The sequence below is a fragment of the Tamandua tetradactyla genome, chromosome 15, assembly GCF_023851605.1.
Source record: "Tamandua tetradactyla isolate mTamTet1 chromosome 15, mTamTet1.pri, whole genome shotgun sequence".
Classification (NCBI taxonomy): domain Eukaryota; kingdom Metazoa; phylum Chordata; class Mammalia; order Pilosa; family Myrmecophagidae; genus Tamandua; species Tamandua tetradactyla.
The window spans coordinates 33,718,840-33,741,425 of record NC_135341.1 but is presented as its reverse complement, the minus strand read 5'-3'; the positions used below and the strand labels follow the sequence as shown (position 1 = coordinate 33,741,425).

Genomic DNA, 22,586 nt, shown 5'->3' with positions numbered 1-22,586 from the left:
CTCTGAGTCTCAGTTGTCACATAAGTACCCAAAAGTTTCTGAGAATGACCAGGTCATATACAAATAGCTCAGCATCTCAGAATTTAGAAATAACTGTTACGCAATTCCTGAATTTATGTGACTGCTTTAACAGCTTACAATCTAGGAACCTTTATAATAGACTCTACCTGATAACCCATACTCTCTATTTCAATTCACCGAGTTTATACATTATAGTTAATCCATATGAGTGAGGCATTATAATACTTGTCTTTTTGTTTCTGCTATTTCAGTCAACATACAGTCCCTAAGGTTCATTCACCTAGTTGCATGCCTCACAGCTTCATTCCTTCTTGTGTCTACTTAGTAGTTCATTGTATAATAAACCACAGTTCCCCCTTCCATTCCTCAGTCGTTGTACCCTTGGGCCACTTCCATTCCTCGAATTTTTTTTTTAATTAATTAAAAAAAAAAAAAAAAACACTGCCGCCATTAACATCAATGTCTTCTGCATTTCTTAACAGCAGGTCTTCTGGTAATGAACTCTTAGGCTTTTGATTTTATGTAGATGTCTTAAATTCTCCTTTAGCTTGGAAGGATAATTTTAACAGCTATAGCATTCTTGGTTGACAGCTTTTTTTTTTTTTGGCATGGGCGGGCTCCGGGAATCAAACCCGGGTCTTCAGCTCGGCAGTTGCCACCGAGCCTCCGTTGCACCACCCAGTCACCATTGCACCACCTGATAGCTTTTTATTTAAAGACTTTCAATATGTCATCTCTCTGTCTTCTGTTCTCCATGCTTTCTGATGTGAAATCTACTGTTATTCTTAGTAGAACCCTTGTATGTGGCAAATTTCCTCTCTTGCTGTTTTCAAAATCCTCTCCTTTCCCCTTCGGGGAATGGTGAGAACGGGGAGAAATTCAACTTCCCCAAGTTGAATTCTTGATATTCTCACAAGCAGTGTGGACAACCAAAGCTTTAGGCTGAGCCCCCAGTCTTGGGGTTCGTTCATATGAAACTTAACCCCACAAAGGATAGGTCAAGTCAACTTAAAATTTAGGCCTAAGAGTCACCCCCAAGAGAGCCTCTTTTGCTGCTCAGATGTGGCCTCTCTCTCCAGCCAACACAACAAGCAATCTCACCACCTTCCCCCCGTCTATGTGGGACATGACTCCCAGGGGTGTGGACCTTCCTGGCAATGTGGGACAGAAATCCTAGAATGACCTGAGACTAAGCATGAGGGAAATGAGAAAAACCCTAGAATGAGCTGAGACTCAGCATCAAGGGATTGAGAAAACCTTCTCGACCAAAAGGGGGAAGAATGAAATGAGACAAACTGTCAATGGCTGAGAGATTCCAAACAGAGTCGTGAGGTTATCCTGGAGGTTATTCTTATGCATTAAATAGCTATCACCTTGTTATTCAAGATGTAATGGAGAGGCTGGAGGGAACTGCCTGAAAATGTAGAGCTGTGTTCCAATAGCCATGTTTCTTGAAGGTGATTGTATAATGATATAGCTTTCACAATTAGACTGTGTGATTGTGAAAACCTTGTGTCTGATGCTCCTCTTATCTACCTTGTCAACAGACGAGTAGAACATATGGAACAAAAATAAATAATAGGGGGACTAAATGTTAAAATAAATTTAGTTTGAAATGCTAATGAAAGCGAGGGGTAAGGGGTATGGTATGTATAATCTTTTTTTTTCTGTTTTCATTTTATTTTTTTCTGTTGTCTTTTTATTTCTTTTTCTGAATTGATGCAAATGTTCTAAGAAATGATGGATATGCAACTAAGTGATGATATTGTGATTACTGATATATATGTTGATGTTTTAGTTTGTTAATTTTTTTTAATTAAAAAAAACAAACAAGATCATTCTTTAAAAAAAAAAAATCCTCTCCTTGTCTTTGGATTTTGATAAATTTGCTCTAACGTGTCTTCATACAGATCTCTTGGAGTCTATCCTGCTTGGAGTTCACTGTACTTCCTGGATGTGTATATTTATGCCTTTCATATTCGGGAAGTTTACAGCCATTATTTCTTCAAATGCTGACCCCAACCCCCACATACTGCCTTCTCATTTTTTTATCCTCTGGGATTCCAATGATGTGTATATTGACATGGTTGACAGTGACCCACAGTCCTTCAGACTCTGTATAGTTTTCTTCATTCATTTTTCTTTCTGCTGGATAATTTCAAAAGTCTTATCTTGAAGTTTGCTAATCCTTTCTTCTGTCTGTTCAAGTCTGTTGTTGAATGTCTATAGAGTTTTTCATTTCACTTACTGTATTTTGCAGTTCCAAAATTTTTGTTTGGTCCCTTTTTATAATTTCCATCTCTTTATTTTGCTCAGTTATTTTCCAATTTCCTTTAGTTCTTTGTATATGGACTCCTACAGCTCATTTAACTTATTTAAGACAAGTGATTGAAAGTCTTTGACTAATTATTCTAATACATGGGCTTCCTCAGGGATGTCTTCTGAGAAATCCTTTTTTTCCTGTGAATGGGCCATACTTTCCTGTTTCGCGCGTTTTTAAATTTTTATTGAGCCTTGAACATTCTGATTATCTTGTTATAATCTTGGAAATCTAATTTACCTACTCCTCTGGGATTGTTAGGACTTTGTTGTCATTGCTACTGTTGCCCCTATAGAGGGCTGGAGCTGTCAATTTGTGACTTTTTCAAACTATTTTCACTCTCAAAGGGGGAATGAAAGAAGAAAAAAAAAATGCTGTCTTTTTAAGACTCCTCTGCTGCTTTTGCCTGAAAAGGGTTGGAACAATGACAACCCTCAGAACTGACCACCAGCAATCTGAAGTATTTGATCAAAAGCTGTGACCAGTGATCAGTCCACACACACCCGGTTTTGGAATCACTAGGGCCTTACAGCCCACCTTGCTCCCAGCAAGCTGCACCAAGAGCTTGGGCTGCAGTCCTCACTGCTGCCTGCCATACAATTGGGGGATGGGAGCTAGGAGACTGTATTGGCTGCATAGAGGGTGAAATTCACCAATATATAACATAATTTGCCACCCTCTTCCTCCAGCTCTTCCCTGGATGCTGCACAGTGTTCCACTACATGGCAGAGTTCCAAAAGTTAATTCAGAGAGTTCTTACCAGTTCAACAGCTGTTCTGATGGAGGGGCTGATTCCTGGAGCATCCTACTCCACCATCTTCCCTCAATCCTCTCATAACTCACAAAACTTTAGGAGTTTTGGGGGAGTCTCTTTTTATCACTGATAGTTATCAGATATGATACACCTTCTTTGAGATCAATCTATCTTCACGATAGCTTATTCCCTTTACTTAATTAATCACTCTTGATGATTAAGGGCACTAGCTCAGGGCAGGGATGTTGCCAAGCTGTTTCTTCTCATAGGTAAAATCCAGGAGTCTCCTCAAGACTCCCATGTGTGACTATGAACAATGGGTCTTGCAATTATGTTCTTTGGCCAGGCCTTCAGCATTATGGATTCCAACTCATTCCCAAACCTGAAGTGGCCACCTGCCTGAGGCCCTCTCCATCCAATTCCAGGCAGGTCCACTGGTAGGGATTCTTCACAGACTTTTCCAGGGACCCCCTCTCTCCATCTGGCCAGTGAGAGTCTTTTGCAAGATGATCTGATTAATCAATCCTTGCCCCTCGAGCTTGACTAGAATCATAGTCATTTCACCAAATGCTGCCTCTCCCTTGCTAATCTCTAGAGCCAAGTGACCCATGCTTCCCAGTTTCCTCCCTCTCAAATAGCAAAGCATTGTTGGAGAAAGTAAAAAACAAAACAAAACAAGGGAGTCCACCAGCTAATGGTAACTCTCACTCCACTGCCCCAATAGCTTTTCCAGACCTCTCCAGCCTCCTCTCCTCTTTCTCACCTGACTCACTAAGGCCCCCCTACCACACATCTGAATTTTGACCATTGATCCCCATGACTGGTATGTCAGTAAAGGCACAGCCAGGCACCCTCACTCTTTCCCCCACTTCCTAAAAGTTCTGAGATGTTTTTCACTGGCTCTCATACATGTAGCCTGCTAAGAGACAAACAGGACTTTTAATCCATTTGCTCCCTGAGTTAGAGGTAAAATAAGACTGGGCAAAAAAGGGCGCTCCCATGAAACAAAAACATGGAGACCAAGAAGGCCCAAGTGTGGGCATTCTGGTCTCTCATCTTTATATCCAGATAGGAAACCACAACCCAGCCCATTGGGCTGCTGCTTGTACAAATCTCCACTAAGTAGGCTTCTGAACTTATCTACTAAGTACTGGCTTTTTGCCCACCATTGTTCCATAGGGCAGGGGTCTTATGTGCAAGTGGCTGCCCATAGGACCATCACAACCCAGTGGGCATAAGAGCAGCCTGTGTAGGAGTTGCTGCTCAGGAATGCCAAGATGCTCTTCCAATCTGGCTGAGGAGACCCACTCCTGGCCCTCAATCCAGGGTTACTGGTAGAAATGAGGCTAAGCTGAATGCTTGATTTCCTCAGGGTGGGCTGAATGAGCTGCTCTTTCCCTTCTAGTCTCCTCACCTCTTCTAGGTGTCCAACCATCCAAGCCAAGCAAGAGCCTTCTGAGCACTGAAATAATTCTCCAAAATGAAATGATGGACAAGAGCTACAAAGCACTCAATGAAACAAGGGAGGAGTGGCAGGTTCTGAGAGCTTCTTTCAACCCAAGTCTCCTCCCCTCCACAAGGGCAAGTCTCCTTTATTGTCATTTCCCCAGCCCTGGCCTAGACCATAGCATGGCACAAGAGCTCAGGAAACATCCAAGGGCCCTACACTTTGAGCCTGTGACTTCCACCAGCTAACCCTCTGAGCACTCTCTTATGCAGAGTGCAGACCTAAGCGTTATCTAGGCCCAGGCAACGGCTGCATGTCTGCCCTTTGGATCAGCTGGGGCATGCGGAGCCACATGACCATCACTTCCCATGCAGTACAGTCGCTCAGAGATATGCACACCAACTGCAACAGCCACAAACACCAGATTTAACTTCCACCCACGTCCCGCCTACTACACTCTCCCAAATAACTCTAGGGGACGTAAACCAAATGAGCATGGCTCAAGACTATGTTTCAAAAAATACAGAAAAATAAATCTGTGTTTTGAGCCACAGTGAGCTGTGAAGGCCTCACTCAGGGCATGAGGCTTTGAACAGCTTTAGTTGAAAGGAATGCCTTTCCCCTCTCCTGGCTGGTCTTTCCTTCTGTAAAATGAGGGAAACAGATGATGAGGCTGCTCTGCAGCTCTCACATCCTAAAGTCTGTATTAAACCCAGACATGAAGCAAGAACTGCTTAACTGTCATGGCCATAGCAATTCCATGAGACTTTCCAGAGTCTCTCAGAAAGGGCACTGGCACTCCCAGCCAACCTCAATGCCACCATGTGGGTTCCTGATACCCCAGCCCATCCTCCAGAAGTCAGGTTAGCAAAGGGGCCCTCACAATGGACCTGCACACCCAGGTACCAGCCAAGGCACAGCCACAAACCTATGAAAATGACTCTCAAGCCAGAGGCTAAAGGCAGCTGCTAGAGATGAGCAAATCTAGGTCAGGGGAGTCGCCTCTGTTCTCCCACCTGGGGGACAGATTCAGGAGCTGCATAACAAAAGAGCAGCCAAGAAGATGCTCTGGGAGATGAGAAAAACTCTAAACAAACAAAATGCCAGATAAGTCCCACTGTGTGTCCCCCAGGGACTCTGTATGTAGGTGGGAGGAGGGGGAATGGGCAATCCCCCCACCCCAGATGGGGAGAGGAAGACAGTCTATGGGGTGGCTAAGTCATTAGGAATATATCCACCATGGTTTCATTTTCCTAACAAACACTGACTGCCGGCCTACTCGCTACCAGGCCCAGGGCTATAAAAGAAACTTTTAAAGAGCTGTCACCTAAAATAGCTTCAGCAATCAAGAGCTGAAGTGTCTGGGAGGACCTACTGTGTGCTGGGGCTAGGCACCTTAAGACATCCTGTCTTACTACATGACAGATACAAGATGTCAATCTTTCTGATGAGGGGAGAGGCTCAGCAAAGCCATGGTCTTGCCCAACTTCACACAGTAAGAGGCAAAGCTGGGAATGGCCTTTTCCTATCTGCAGTCTCCCAAAGCTCAAGATGATTCAGTTGTACAAAATGGGAGAGCTCCCATAGTTTTTCAAAGCCAGAAATGGGTGGGTACATGGTGTTTGTTCCTGAGAATACCAGGGTATTTTCTTTAAAAGTTGGGCATCAACATTCCAAAACTAAGGTTGCATAGACCCTCCCCAACCGAACACATCCCAGGACTCAGCCTCAGCCAAAGACGATGCTGGCAGAGGGGACTGGTGCAAGCTCCTCATCATCCCAAGCCACTGAGAAAGAAATAGCTCTGATGCTCCCAGGGGGTAGGCTAAGGAAGGAGGATACTGGCACATATTAGCTGGCAGTATTTCCCCAACTGTTCATTCTCTACTTAGAGGGGGCAGGTCCTCAGCCTGTCCTACTCCACTGCTCTGGCAAAGGCGAGCTATTGGTGTCTGCCCTGAAAACAGACCTGTAGACCCAAGTACTGTGTGTCTGGAAGCCTGCAGCCACTCCACTGCCTCTTGAGGGCCTACAAAGGGCAGAGCCAGCTAAGGGTCACTGTGTTCTGCCCTGTCACCCAAATGACTCAGCGATACTCATTCCATGGAAGCCTCAGCTGCAGATAAGGAGTTGTCCTGGTACAGCACGTGGCACCCAGACCCCAGCCTATGGGAGCAAGAGCCTCCCAGTCCCCAGGTGCACCCTGAATGGCCCTGAATAGCTTGGAGTCCCAAACCTAGGACTTCAAGAGAGAAGCACCAGAATTCTTCAGGCCCACAACAAACTTATAAACAGCATCCACCTCCAATTCCACAAAGGGAACCTGCCCAACAAAAGGCCTCTCCAGAAGGCTGATGGAAAGTGTGGCCCATCAGAGACTCAGCACACTGCCATATGGTTAGGCTTGTCAGCTGATTAGTTGCTCTTCATGCCAGCACACAGGTTCAGTCCAGGAGATCCAGGGGCTGCAGTGGGTAACACTAACCTCAGCCTGGTTCTCGGCAAGTTCCTTCATCCTGGTGCCCCCTGTGCCCTTAGGAGACAACTAAAAGTTACACCAGGGGGGCTTATGGCCTCCACCCAGACAAGAGAGCATTAGCCCAACAATCTTGCCTCCCCCAACACATCGGTCTCCATCTGATCCTCCTTGCCCTGATCCTCCTTGCCCCAATCCTCCAGAGAGACAGCTTAGGAATACACTCCGGTGGGGTATGCTCCAGCCCTGTCCCCACAGTGGAATATGGAGGTGCTTTCCCTGGCACCCACAGAACTTCTCCTTCCTGGTCAAGATCTGTCCCATCCCATCTGTGGCTGACTTCTCTCTGACCCCCAGCTGTGCTATTTCTCATAGGTACAGAAATGGAAGCCTGAAGGAGGTGCTGCTTCACTGGCAGGAAACCTCAGGGGCCTTTCTTCCATTCCTCTCTAAGGGCTACATCTGGAGACTGCCACAAGTCCTCCAAGCCCAAGCCAAAGTGTCATGAGGTTTCCTAATGCTAGACCACAATGTGGCTGTGTACTAAACCCAGGACACAAGTGGCCACATGGCCAGCCAGCATCTTACGCAGTCCACTGAGTGAAATCATAACTTAACTTTTAAAAGACATGTGTGATGCAAGTAAGTGTGGTAGAAACTGCACAGTCTTAAGAACTTGTCCTGGCTCTGCCACCACAAGCCACATGAGACCCATACAAATTCAGACCTCTCTGGGCCTCAATTTCCCTACCTGGACTCAAAAGTGCATTCAAATCTGCCATCCTCCTTCTCTGTGGGACAGAATCCCCTGGCATCCAGGACCTCTCTGAAACACTGGGGCTGCCCAGCCACACAATTCGGGAAGCAGCTGATGGCAACTATGATTGATCAGGCACTTGGCCACCAGGTCCACAGCACATCACTTCTCAGAACAAAATGTGAAAGCTGACTATCAGGGCAAAGAAGGGACTCCACGAGTGGGCAGCTTCTGACAATACACATCTGCTGCTTGCTGTGGAAGCCCCAGCCCACATACAGCCACCCCCTTAATGCCAGGCCCTCTACTTGGGCCCTTTCCCTGAGGCTGAGCAGAAGGTGACTCACACCCCAAAGCGGTCCTCAAAGGCATCAAAGAGCTTCTTCCCAGAGCTGAGTCAAATTGGCCCAACAATGCTTCCCACAGACCCTCACAGTTACAAATGTCCTCAGAACACACTGGGTTCCAGGTCAGACAACATAGTCCCAGCCTTCAAGGATTTCTCCCCTTGGGGCAGAGCAAAGCACCCTTACTCTTGGCCACATAAGTACCAAGGACTCCAGTCTAGCTAGTGGGCTTACTTTAAACAACTGACCAAAGGCTGTTCAACTCAGTACCTGTCCTTAGAAAACCAACATCAGTTGATTTTGAGTCTCCCCAAACCTAGAGGCAGAGCCACGCCCAGCAAAAAAACCACAGCAAATCCTGGCAAACTTCTGCCCCAGGGTTGCCAGCTGTGGATCACAGAGGGCAAGTTGGGTCAGTTCTTCATCAGATACACTCACACACTTGCATCCTGACATCAGCCCTGAGACTGGACTCTTCAATCATGATGATGCTTCTAGGTCGTTAAAAAGCACCACAAGAAAAGTCTTTTCACCACAGCAACCCAACACTGAAGGAGGCAAGGGAAGTGAGTCAGGTGTGCTCATGTTGGGAACCTTTCCACTGTAGAAACTAGGACCAAAGTGACCACCACCAGTCAGGAATACATGACTATGAGTCTTGAACCAGAGAAGGAAGAGGGGGGTGAGGATAGAATCAGCATTCTCTAGAAAGAAGCAAGAGGTTATGCAAGTATAGAGATGGGACAGCTTTGGGGAGATGCCAGTCAGGCTCCTTCTTCCCATATCAGTCTACAGCAGGGAGGAAGGACAGTAAGGTCTGGAAGTCCAGGGACTCCACCAAGGCAGCTGTAGTATCTTACCATGGGGCTGGTGTCATGGGTATCATAGGAGGAAGAGACCCTAAAACCCAAACCAACCCCAAGTTTCTGTATTGATTGGTGACTTTGGAGGGTGGGAGCAGAAAAAAACTGAGCTTCGCACCCCCACTCCCCAGCTTCATCTGAGCTGCACTCTGGTGGGGCAGAGATAGGATAAGCTTACCTTCCTGCCGCTCTCCATACACCTCATAAAACTGGCCTGCCTCTCCAGGTCTCCTAATTCATGTCATACTCTGTCTCTGGCTCTGCTGACCTCCCTAGGGAGTCACCCACTTTCCAGGCCATGAGTTTCAAAAAGTGGGACCATAAGATCCCCACCTCATTTCCCTTATCCCTGATAGTGAGGTGGGAAGTAGATGATGAACAGACAAATAGGAGGCAAAATGAACAGAGGTGAGCTCGTTTCTCCTTTCTCCCTTGCTTTGGGCACAATGGGGTTGGTGCTTGGTGAAGAAGTGGTCCAGAGATTCCATGGGGTCACTTCCTATCCACGTTCCCAAACCGTCAGCTGTCCCTCTGCCTAGTTCCACATTCCCAGGTCTAATTGCATGCAAGAACCATGCAAGATGCTCCATGGTCGCTGTTTCACTTCTCAGGGAACATACAGGGTCAAGATGTTTTCTTTTATACACCTGATGTGGCGCCAGAACACTGGGAGTGATGTTTTAGATTCCATATTCAAGTATTTTCAGGGTAAGAGATGAGTCAGTTGTTTAAAGAACCCTCACACACACACGCCCGCACACACACACAATCCCTGGGTGCTCACTTGATATGCACCTGTTTTTACATTATTTCTTGGAATTGTTTTTGCTTTGGGGCTGGGAGAACAAAGAAAAGTGGTAGGATTCAAATTGTTCTCAAATGCCCTCCTGGTTAAATGACTCAAAACTGGCTAAATGAACCTAAAATCTAAATAACTGACTCACCAAAGGCTAACAAGGGTGGCTCTTAGCAAATAGGTTACATGCTTGCCACAGGGGCAGCAGTCACACAAGTCCAGCCCAGCTGTAGTTATACCTGCATGTGCCAGCCACTGGGAAAACACGACTGCTGGTCCTGCACAGCAGGCATGACTCTGACAGGGAAGACAAGGGTCACCACAAAGGTGAGGACACAAGTGGCCTCCAGGGCCCAAGGCAGTAGGAGGAAGGAAAGCCTTGCCCCTAACCATGCCCCAATGGCCTGTCTCCCTGTGACCTAACTCAGACAGGAGTAGGATCCAAAACAGCAGCTCAGAGAGCCCTGGACTGGACACCCCATGCCTGTTTGCCCAAAGCACACTCAATGCTTCACTCAGCCCACATGGGCCTGCCTCCCACTCTTTATCCCGTCTACCTCCTGCTCACAGGTGAGGAAGGGGGTAAACTTTCAATCTCTGGACTTTACAGCCCCTGTCCCATTGGGTATGGCATGCCCCAAAGGAGGCATTCTGATGATTGCTTGTTAGCAGGAAACAGTCAGCCCAACTTCTTCAGGGAGTGTGTGTGAGAGGCCTCTCTCCAGGCTTGCTGTGAAGAGAGTCCCAAGAAGCCACAGGAGCTTGTGCCACCTGGCCATAGCCCACCTGGGAAGCCCAGGGCATGAGATGCTTTAATGAAAGCTGCTCTGAGAGGAAGCCTTTGCTCTCTTGATTCAGTTCCAGAAATTCCGCAAACAACAAATAGGCAGATTCACTTCTTCACAATGGCCTCTGTGAGACACTTTTCTTAGTCTCTGTCTCCAAAGGCTGAGCTATCTGTCTAAGAGCCCCCAAAAGAACACAAAAGAGACTCAGAATGTGGGTGCCTAGGTTTCACTTACCTACTGGACCACAGGATACCCGAGGCCATTAGGGGACAGATTCCATCCAGCCCCCAACCATGCCCTGATACTGTCCCCACCCACCCCCACCCCACCTAATTTAACTCTCAGATGCTCTTCCCAGCTGTACCAGTATCGGGCCCAGTGCTTCAGCCTGAAGTCACAGGGAAAGGCCTCCATCTCAACTTCCTGCGGGTTTTGCAGGTGGCAAACCCACTTTCATCTCTTGTCCAGGCTATGAGGATCCCTCCACAGTCATGCCAAGGGCTCTAAGGGAAGACCACCTCAGGGGAACCCCGGTGTTGCACAGACTTTGCGGCATGCCGCCGTGTCCCTGCAGGCTGATCCACACAGGCCAGTGAGCCTCACCTGGTGCCCATGCAGTGTGTAGAGTAGCCGGCCCTCCATCAGATCCAGGACCTTCAGGGTCGAGTCACTGGAGGCTGTGATCAGGTGGTTTCCCGATGGGTGGAAGGAAAGGGCGTTCACCGCTGCGCTGTGCACTGGGGGGAGGACATCAGTCAGATGCTGGTTGGGTGGCCCAGGGAACAGACCCAAAGCCTGGAAACCAGTGACTGGGGCCATCCAAGGTACAGGGCCCAGGCCTGACGGGGCTAGGCTGGGATGCTATCGTTCAGTAGAGCAGTGGGGAGCCCCACAAAGATCCCCCAGGAGAGTAGCATGATCTAAGAGGCAAGGAGATGATTCCTCCCAGCCAGAGCAGGCAGCAGAAGACAGAAGGCAAGTGGAGGTAGATGTTGGAGGCAACACCAGAGGAATAAGCGATTCCTCCACCCTCTCCTGCTATACTGAACAATTGAGCTGGAACAGAATTAAGTGCTTAAACATGATACCTAATCTGTCCTAGAGTTAATTTAAAGAAACCAAACATGAAATAAAATCCTTGGAATACCAATATGAGACCACTGCCCTCCAGGAAAGGAGAGTTGGGACAGTCAAGCAGATGGTCAAGACACACACTCAAGAGTCAATCATGTATTCTTACAAGCAGTGGGGACAACCAAAGCTATAGGCTGAGCCCCCAGTCTTGGGGTTTGTTCATATGAAACTTAACCCCACAAAGGATAGGTCAAGTCTACTTAAAATTTAGGCCTAAGAGTCAATCCCAAGAGAGCCTCTTTTGTTGCTCAGATGTGGCCTCTCTCTCCAGCCAACACAACAAGCAAACTCATCTCCCTCCCCCCTGTCTACATGGGACATAACTCCCAGGGGTGTGGACCTTCCTGGCAATGTGGGACAGAAATCCTAGAATGAGCTGAGACTCAGCATTAAGGGATTGAGAAAACCTTCTCGACCAAAAGAGGGAAGAATGAAACGAGACAAAATAAAATGTCGATGGCTGAGAGATTCCAAACAGAGTCGAGAGGTTATCCTGGAAGTTATTCTTATGCATTAAATAGGTATCACTTTGTTGGTGATGTAATGGAGAGGCTGCAGGGAACTGCCTGGAAATGCAGAGCAGTGTTCCAGTAGCCATGTTTCTTGAAGATGATTGTATAATGATATAGCTTTCACAATGTGACTGTGTGATTGTGAAAACCTTGTGTCTGATGCTCCTTTTACCTACCTTATCAACAGATGAGTAAAACATATGGAATAAAAATAAATAATACGGGGAACAAATGTTAAAACAAATTTAGTTTGAAATGCTAGTGATCAATGAAGGGGGGGGTAAAGGGTATGATATGTATGAATTTTTTTCTGTTGTCTTTTATTTCTTTTTCTGAATAGATGCAAATGTTCCAAGAAATGATCATGATGATGAATACACAACTATGTGATGATATTGTGAATTACTGATTATATATGCAGAATGGAATGATCATAAGTTAAGAATGTTTGCATTTGGTGTTTTTTGGTATTTAAAAAAAAAATTTAAGTAATTAAAAAATAAACAGATAGATTAAAAAAAAAGAGTCAATCATGCCCAAAATAAAGTTCCAGTGGCTGAGAGACTTCAAATAGAGTCAAGAGGTTATCCTGAAGGTTATTCTCATGCAGTATATGAGAATATACTGCACATATATTCTCTGGTGATAAGGCTTATGGTGTATTACAGTGGCTGGAGGGAAGTACCTGACACTGTAGAGCTGTGTTCCAGTACTCTTGATTCTTGGAGACGATTATATAGGGATGTAACTTTTACAATGTGACTGTGGGATTGTGAAAAACTTGTGTCTGTTGCTCCCCAGGGTATGGACAGATGAGTAAAAAATACGGATAAAATAAATTAATTAATAGGGAGGACAAAGGGTAAAATAAATTGGGCAGATGGAAATAATAGTGGTCAATGAGAGGGAGGGGTAAGGGGCATGGGATATATGAGTTTTTTCTTTTTCTTTTGTATTTCATTTTCTAGAGTGATGCAAATGTTCTGAAAATGATCATGGTGATGAATACACAACTATGTGATGATATTGTGAGCCACTGATTGTATACCATGAATGGACTATATGTGTGGTGAAGATTTCCCAATAAAAATACTTAAAAAAAAAAAAATCAGTCATGCCTGGGTTCAAATCCCAGCTGTCCCACTGGCCCACCTTGTGACCTTAAGCAAAACCTGCGACCCCGATTCTCCAACTGCACCATGGCACCTATATCTTAGAGGTGCCATGGGCATGCCACAAGGTTAAGCCTGTGAGGCTTGCACACAGAGTGAGCTTTCAGACCTCAGCACCAGCATGGATAACCCTCTCCTCTGCCCCTGCATGCAGTCCAATTCAAAAGTCCTTCCACTTTACTCATTCAACAGCTCAACCCTAGTTATGCTTCTTTTCCCCACAGGTACCACCCCAGTCCAAGCCCCACCATCTGTCCCAGTGTCCCTCACTCTGAGATCTGGCCACCCTGGCTCTGTCAGCTTCCCCAGCTGTGGGACCTTTCCACCCCATTCCCCATGAACCTGGGAGACTGCTGCTCTCCTCTTCTCCTGACATTAAAGCTTATCACTCAGTCACTGCCTCACAGTCCAGGAAGCCTCCCTTGATCTCCCCAGTGGAGCTGCCCCCTTCATTTGTCAGTGTCCTCTTCACAGCAGTGGTTTTACATTTCATGTGGCTATCTGATTCACGTCTGGGTGCTCCATAAGGCCACCAGTTCCATCAGGCAGAGCCCATGTTGGGTACCTGGCTCTTGACTCAGTGCCCAGCACTGAGTGGGACTCAGAAAGTGGCTGGTGAATAGGCACTTAAACTGTCTAGCAGTCCCAGCGAATTGCACAGCCCTCCCTCAAGGCCAAGGGCATGTTCAGAGTGGAGCTGGTGGAATCAGGGTTTGGGAAGGCAATATCTCTGGGGACACTGCAACTCCATCGCCAAGTGTGGACCAGCTGTGTCACAGCCCCTTCAAGTGGCTGCTAAGGAAGACTCTGGTGCCTTTGTTCCCATTACCACAAACCTGGTAGGGGAAACTAGTGGGGCTACAATAACCATGACACTGCCAAGACAGAATTCCACAAACACATAAAGGTGAATCCATAAGTCAGCCCCTCATTCTGGCACTGTGAGGATGCAAGAACCACTGCTGGGCCAGCAAACACACTCAATCATGAAGCAGCCCTCAGTAGAGCCCACAGAGAAGCACTCAGGCCCAGCCCAGCTGACAAGCTGCTGTGCCTGGGGAGTGCAGCTGCATGTCCCCAAGCGCACTTTGGGGAGACAACCAGGGTTTGACATAACATGATATTCAGGTTGGAACAATAGCCTCCAAGTGCCAGGAGCTCTAGGAGGCAGCCTGGAAAGGGGATGACAGGGTCTCTGCAGGCAGAGCAGAGCCCCACAACCCAATACATTCACCACACTCGAGGCCACAGATGTGGGGTAGGACCTGACAGCCATCAGCATCCACCAAAATTGAGGCCAGGGAGAGCAGGGGTAAAAAGCTATAGCCATTCATACCGGGAATCCAACAGGCCCACAAATAGCAGAGGGAAGACTATTAGAGGCACAGAGTGTGACCATCACTACCCATGGGGGAGGAAGGGTGCATACATGTATGTGCAGATGCAGAGAGGGATGAGGAAGACGGCAGTGTGGGCACTGCTAACGTTCACTCTGCGTACTTTCAGAATATTTTATTTTTCAAGTCATGAGACTCTAGTCACATGGTTACAGTACTCAGTGACTGATTAAAAGTGAACTCAATTTGATTCTCAGCTCAGGTACCACCACCACTGTCCCCCTACCCCCCATAAAAAAGTGAACTGTCCTCCTTGCCCCAAAATAGAGTGTGGGGGGTGGTACAACAGTGGCTCAGTGGCAGAATTCTCACCGGCCATGCTGGAGACCTGGGTTCGATTCCCAATGCCTATCCATGTAAAAAAAAAAAAAAAAAAATAGAATGTGTCAAGCTGTGGGAGGCAGGAAAGCTGGGCCCAGCTCTGCTTGGCCCTCCTGGTGGGCATTCGACTCCCTGAGCTTCAGACTGCTGTGTATAGGCTGAGTGCAGACATGGTCTGCCCTGCACTCCTGAAGGGATGGGTTGCATCCACCAGGGATCTTGGTTCATACTGGCAGTGATGCGGGGCAGGGGGGGTTGAGACGGCCGTTAACACTGTGATATTTGAAAGAGCCCCAGAGGAGTCCTACCCCACTTCTGACCGCTCAACCCTACAGCAAGACAGACTTGAGAGGCAGCCTGCAGGACCCCCCCGGCGCTTGAAGGGGCCCTCCATGAATACCACTTCTGGCATGTCTGCTTTCTGGAGCTCTGGAGAGGGGTATACTTCTCTTGTTTGTATAGCCCTTAGCAGCCCACACTGAGATGAAAGCCATGCCCCACCCCTGGCCCACCTGAGTGATGATGCCAGCAGAGCAGAAGCTGGTGGCAGGAATGTAGGTCAGGGGAAAGTATGCACAGGGAGCCCAGGGCTCCCCCCCAGCCCCATCAGGACAGCGAGGTTAGGGTGTAGGTAGCATTCCAGGGCCACCCACCTGGTCCCCACCCAAGGGAGAGAATCTCCCCTAGGAGAAGAACAACAGGAGTCCTGCTCCTCTCTAAATATCAGGAGCTTCAAACGTTTTCATTGGGCAGAAATATCTGGAGCTGTTCACTCCAGAAGAGGCCCACCAGGTTTTTAGAGATGCCCCATGCACCAGGCCCCACCCTGCCTTTCCCCATTCACTCTCCTACGGTATCCACTGTCCACACCAGCTCCTGGCCATGGCCCTCAGGCCTCTCATGCCTCTCTATGGGATAGGGGGCCATTCCAGGGAGGTCTCATCATAAAAACTAACTCTGCATGATAGCCCCCCACAAGGGGTCAGCTTCCATAAAAGGGGATAGCTTCCCATCATGACATCCCGAGCAAGAACTGTCCAAAAACCATCAATCTACTTTTCTTCATCAAGTCCAAAACTGCAGGCCCTCTCTGGGCTCCAGGGGCAAGTATCAGTGATGATACAGACCTGTGATCTGTACAGCAACTGTGGGTTCCCAGCTATACACCCTACCTCCACACCTAAGAGGGAATTACAACTCAAGGTCAGAGATGTACTAGCCTCAAAACTCTATAAGTCACCAGAGGGCAAAGAAGGCGGAACCAAGGTTACCACAGGCCCTGCCCCAAAGCACCAAAGACTGGCCTGTTTGTGGGCAACAAGTGGCCTAAGCAGAGATTTGGGTACCACAATCCATTGTGCCCATACAGCTCAGAATAGAAAGACCCTCAGCAAACATGGGTCTTCACAGCTGGCCGAGCAGCTCAGAGAAAACCTGGAGCCAAGCAGAAGGTTATTTGTCAGGGTCAAGCCTCCCATCCCACAGTGCCACCACAGAGGGTGAGCTCACTTTGCCAGGGTGGCTTTTTGTGATGCACAACTGGTGTTACCAGTGACATGGCAGCTTCAGGTCTCCAAGGGACTTTGGATTCACACAAAGAAGTTTCTCTGATGCCAGTGGCAAAGGATGCCTGAATATTCCTCTTTCTGAATGCCCCATAAACGGCCACTTTAGTAATGATGAGAAGTAGACAAGTAAGTTCGCCAGTACAGGTGGAACAGTGGAGTACCTCCAGATTAATTTTAGTCTCAAAACTCCAAGTAATGGCTATGGGCCCCACTGGCTGCACAGCTGCTTAAAACGCTCCCGGATCTGAACCAGACAATACTGAAATGCAGAGGGGCCAGCCTCTCCAGAACATCAACTAGCTCCACCCCCTAGCCCATATTATCAACAGTTCCTTCCAACATAAAAAAAGTTAGAATGGGCATAGCCCAAATACCCTCTAAGAGTGAAGAAAGATCAAAGGTAATAGTGGAGTTATACAGAGAAAATAGAGTTTAACAAATAAGTATGACTGCTGAATCATTATATTGGTACTTCTTTTTAGTCTCCAGTATCTTAGAGGAGCTAGAAGTAAAAACCTAAAATTGTAGAATTGTAACCCGTACCAAACTCTGAAATCTGTTCTACAACTAATTGTTGCAACGTGCTCTGAAATTCATTGCTTTTTTTACATTATTTTTCATGAAAAAAAAAGTCAATTTTGATAATGAAAAAAATATATTCCTTCTAGCCTCCAGTGTTCTGGAGCAGCTAGAAGGAAAAATCTGAGATGATGGAACGGTAGCCCATGACAAACTCTGAGATATGTTCTATAACTATTTGTTGAAGAGTGCTTTGAAAATTATTGCGTTTTTCTTCTTTGCCTTGTATATATATTATACAATTAAAAAAAAAATAAAACTTCCAGGATCATATCTGGGATGGCGTACAGAGGTGCATTAAGGACCAGTGGACAGACAACTCAGGGCTGTAAGTTCTAACATGGGCTTCTAGAGAGGGCCAAGTCAAGCCCTGTTGGCAGTTAGCCAACAAGACCACCTGCCCTGGGAGCTCAGGCAAGCAAATGACTGTAGTCATCACAGCATAAGGAACCCAGCAAGGGAAGGCAGACAGATACCAGAGGCAGGGGGTAACCCAATTTCATTCCTTCCCAGCTGCGTGACTGCAAACAAGCCTCAAACTCCCCATGTGGGAAATGGGGAGGAGTGCTGCCTCCCTGACTGCCCAGGCCAGACCCCAGATAAGGGACATGCATGTGTCTGGAAGCGACAAAGTACACTGTGGGTTCTGGGGTGGGGGTTGCTGCTCAAATATCTGAACAGTCCTAACATGGGCTTGGAGCATATGGTACCTAACCCACCCCCACAGGGACTGGCACTCCCAGGGCTCCACCAGCACTTCAGGCTCCTGGCTGAATTGGGAAATCAGAACTGCTCCCCCTTGCGGCCAGAGCCAAGAAACTCTATGTCTGGAAGTGGAGTGAGCCAGCCTGCACTAACGGTGTCAGCCGCCCCCTGCAGTCCAAAGCCCTAAGAGGATTTTGACTCCAATGACTCCAACCTGGGACAGGAAGCATCCTCTACAGAGTGTGACTTTGGGGTGGCCAGAAACAGATGGGCTGGGCTTGCTAGCCACATATTGCAGCATCTTTAAACAAAATCTCTCAGAAAAGCCCACTCGTCTCACATGTCCGAAGTCCACTCACTAAGTACTGGGTGCTCATCCAGAGTTGCAAGGGGAGACACAGAAAACCGTGTCCTTAAAAATTCTCCCTGGGGTCAGGGACAGAAAATAGTTCAGGAAGCCCCTGATGCTAATGTGACCTCACCCATAAACTTACCGGCACTGCTGCCCACTGAGCTTCCAGCCCTGCCTATGGCCAAGCACACCCATGAGAACCTCAGGGACCGCCCCTCAGCATCCCCACTCCCCTCAAATGCTCTCCATCACCTGCTCTCCTGACCACCCTCTAAGTGAGACCCCACTTTCCTTCATTCCTCTGGTTCTGCCTTCCTCAGCACTTTTATTCTGGCTGCTTATGGACCTTTTCCTTCTATGGCCTCTCAATTACAGGCCCACATGTGGCCTCAGCCCTCCTCACATCCCAGGACCCAGGACCCAGTTGGCTCCTCCACCCCGATATCATCAGTTTCTGCCTCTACTCAATCCTCACTACCCACTCACCAGGCCTGAGCCCGCACCCACTGATGCCCAGCCCTCACTCAAACTCAAGCACAGACCCAGGCTTACCAGTTCCCTGCCCAAGCCAGCACTCAGCACTGCCATCCTCTCAGATGACCCTCATCCCTTCACTCCTCATGGGATAGGGCCAGTTCCAGCACCACCAGCCAGGCTGTGTCTTTGGGACTCTGGGCCAGAACATGGTATTCAAGGCTCTCCCTGATAAGTACCTGCAGCCTGTTTACTCTGGGCCTGCACCTCCTCATCCACCTCCCAGGGTCACCTAGACATCTTCTCATTCCAGTGTCACAACAGTCAAGACTTAAGCAGTATGAATCACGTCTACGGCTCTGTATTATAAACCTTACATGGATTTTTCCATCAGATCCTCCCAAATGCCCACAAGGAAAGCATCCCCTTTTACAGACAGAAATCAGAAACTGGATCCCTAACTGCTGTACTGCCTCACTTCCTTCCCTTCCCATCTCTCCCTGGCCAAGTTCCCCTCCAGAACCCCCTCAAAGAGGCCAGCCTTCCTGCCCAGCTCTTCTCCACAACAGCCCACCTTTCCCAAGTCAGCTGTGCAGATGTGGGAACCCCCAACCTCCAGACCTTAACTCAGGCCTGGCCCAGAACAAAAGACAGGCCTCTAAGCCTGAAGGAGGGGTGGGAGAGGAGTGGTCTCCACATGCAGGGCAGACTCCAGCTGCTACTCTGTTAGAAGCCTTTTTCTGAAAGGAAACAAATCAGTGACAAATCCCAGGCCCCCTATAGAGGAAAGAATGCATTTCTGTGGTTGGCTCCTGCCACCTGGTGGTGATATCAGGTACTGCAGGCCTTGACCAACCAGGATGACCTCCCCAGGAAACTAGAGTCCTGGACATCAGGAATGGGACTCTCAGTGTCATTAGCTTCATCATCGTCATCCTCACTAATTACGCCAGGTACTACTACGTTCTTCACATGGTCCAACTCAATAACCCTCCCAACACCACCTAGTAAGATTGGCCCTATCAGTGTCACAGGGAGTCCAGAAAAGCCAAGCGACCTACAAAGGTCACACAGCTAGGAATGCCGGAGTGGCTGCAGAGCCCACCGTCCATCAAGTGCTATTCAAGACCAGGGATGTTCCCTTCTTTGGAGATCTGTTCACCTCAACTGCCCCAAGAAAGTGCTGGCTTCTTCTGCCAGTCCAGCACTGGAGAGTCACCCAGGTAAGGGGGAGATGGGAGGTTCTGAATTCCTAGCCCAATACCTGTGCAGTCACATCCTTCCCTTTTTCATGTCTGAATTTTAGAAGGGAGTCCATAGAGTTATAAACTGAGTCCAATCTAACAACTACAATTCTTCAAACAAGTCCAGCTCTGGCTCCTTCCTGGTCTCAGCCATAAGCGCACCATCCTGCCTATCCCTATTTAGTCTCCTGTGTGACTCCCAATTCCCCCTGCACCCCTCTCTGGCTCCATATCCCAGGACCAACCCCCAGCTCTGAGTGTCTCATGGCTCTGGCCAGCCAGATTCATTCTCAGGTCAGTTCCATACCCCTCAACCCCTCTGGCCACCTCATCCTAAACATACTGAGTCTGTTCCTGGAGACTGAAACTAACCCATGTTAACCACCCACTTTCCTGCTATCCCAGGGTGCCAATTAAGTAAGAGGTACAGCCCTGGGCCTGGCTTGTGAGCCGGCCCCTAGCTCAGTTCACCCTTCTTCATTTGGCTAGGGTATTATATATGTGGGACACCCTGTGGGGCCAGAGAAGGCTAATAGAGGAAGTTGACCTCTACTGACAGCCCAGCCCTGCCACCTTCACTACTGGTCAAGCTGTCACCTTGGTCCTGGGGGCAGAGCTCCATGACAGGAAAAGGCAAGGGGAATGGGCAGCTCTGAGACACCTGGAGGCCCTCAAAAGCAGCCCACGCCAGAGTCCCACTGAAGGATCCCTGTCCTACACTGTGATGTAAGGCTCTGCCACCAACCCCACAGCAGGCACCCAAAGGGGACTCAGTGAAAATCAGATAGCACCATACTTCATCTCATTGCCACATCAGGACAGCCACACTATAGACTACACTCCTGGGGATCCAGACAGTCCCGACTTTTCCTCGCCCACTGAAGCCATCCTCAGGCAGCACAACCTATTTAAGCACCACAACCATGAACCCAACCTCGGGCACCAACACAGCACGGTGGGACCAGGAAGCCATTCAATACTCACACTGATAATGCTGCAACAGCCGGTGAGTCCGCACGTCCCACACCTTCACCGTGTTATCCATGCCGGCAGCGGCAATACACGTGCCACTAGGGTGGAAGTCCACATAGGTGACAAAGCTGGAAAAAAACAGGGCCCTGGCTCAGAATAGCTCTGAAAACATCCAGGGCATCCCCACCTCAGTGTACCTGCACATGCTATTCCCTCAACCCAGAATATCCTCCCTTCTGCCTCATTTCTTTACCAAATGGCCAAGGGGGAGCAAGAAGAAGGAAAACATGAAAACAGAGGCCAGGAGTGAACTGCGGTGGACACACCAGGGACCAAGTCCCAGCATCATTTTTTAAAACACAAGTAGAGAAAGCTGCTCAGAGTCAAAGGTCAGAGGGCTACTCAGGGGTTTACAGAGTTGGAGCTGGGGCCCTCACCAGAAACAGGTGTCAGGCAGGACCTGCCAGGCAAGGCTCAGGTGTGAAGATACAGTAGGGGCACAGGGCAGTTGGACCCCCTAAATCAGAAGACAGACAAGAGCCCTCAACACACCAGGAAAACCCTGCGCTGGAATCACACCCACATCTCAGGAGCAGCCCTTTACCTAGGATTCCCCACCTAGCTGGGGAGACCAAAGCCAGGGTTCATTTAGGGTTCATTTAGTCCCTGCTCTGATGCAGGGTCCTTCCTTTCTCCATCAGGCAGCACAATATGAACAGACAGACAGACAGCGGCCACAACAGCCTGCCAAGACGTTCAGGTAAAGTCATCACCCTATGTAACATACTAAGAAGCTCTGAAAAACAGTTTGAGGAGAATGGGGAACGTCTTGCTTAATGGTAAAGAGTTTCTGCTTTTGAAGCTTGAAAGAGTTTTAGAAATAGAAGGTAGGAACAGTAGCATTAGAAATGGAAGGTGGTTGTGGTAGTACAACATTGCAAAAGTAAATAGTGCCAATGAATTGTACTCTTAAAAATGGTTAAAATAGTAAACTTTATGTTATATATATGTTATCACAATTAAAAAAATATTTTTAATGCATTTTGGGGATCTGAGTTGAACTGCTTTCTGATAGACACATCACAATTCTAAGAACTAGAAAACAAAGGGAAAAAAAGAGAAGCCCAGAGAATGACATGCCTGGAGGTTATTTGTGCCCGCCAATAACTTGCACCCTTGCTCTTTGTGGGGATGGGCTTGGGACAGAACCTTCCATCCACAAAGGAAGAGATGCAGAACTTGGTTCCAACCCCTGTAAAAGGCACCAGCCAGGGAGCTGCAGCAACAGGGCAGTTGGTCCCCACAATTTCACCCACTCAAGTCCACTAGCCCCTCCTTGTGCCCACACACAGGTGGAGGCCTAGAGGATAAGGAGACTCACCTGCCATGCTCGCAGTACGAGTGGACACACTCCCGGCTGGTCTTGTCCCACAATTTGACAGTCTTGTCATCACTGGCGGACACAATGAGGCGCCCATCGGGGGAGAACCTGAGCCAGCAGGAGCACCAATCAAACCCCAATTAATAGACATCATAGGCACCCCAGCCTCACCCTTTCCTGACCACTGACCACTGCCTGGGGTTATA

General features: G+C 48.2%; 1 protein-coding gene across 8 annotated transcripts in view; it reads right to left on the bottom strand.

Moving 5' to 3' along the window:
• The window catches only part of POC1A (POC1 centriolar protein A), a 134,833-nt gene that overhangs the window by 66,252 nt on the left and 45,995 nt on the right, over positions 1–22,586 (bottom strand). For all 8 annotated transcript variants that reach the window (XM_077129097.1, XM_077129091.1, XM_077129094.1 and 5 more), the window contains 3 exons: positions 22,381–22,488; positions 21,012–21,127; positions 11,173–11,306 (listed from right to left, as the gene is read on the bottom strand). In XM_077129097.1, coding sequence (XP_076985212.1) covers positions 11,173–11,306; positions 21,012–21,127; positions 22,381–22,488 — 358 coding nt within the window. The remainder of the gene's footprint in view (positions 1–11,172; positions 11,307–21,011; positions 21,128–22,380; positions 22,489–22,586) is intronic.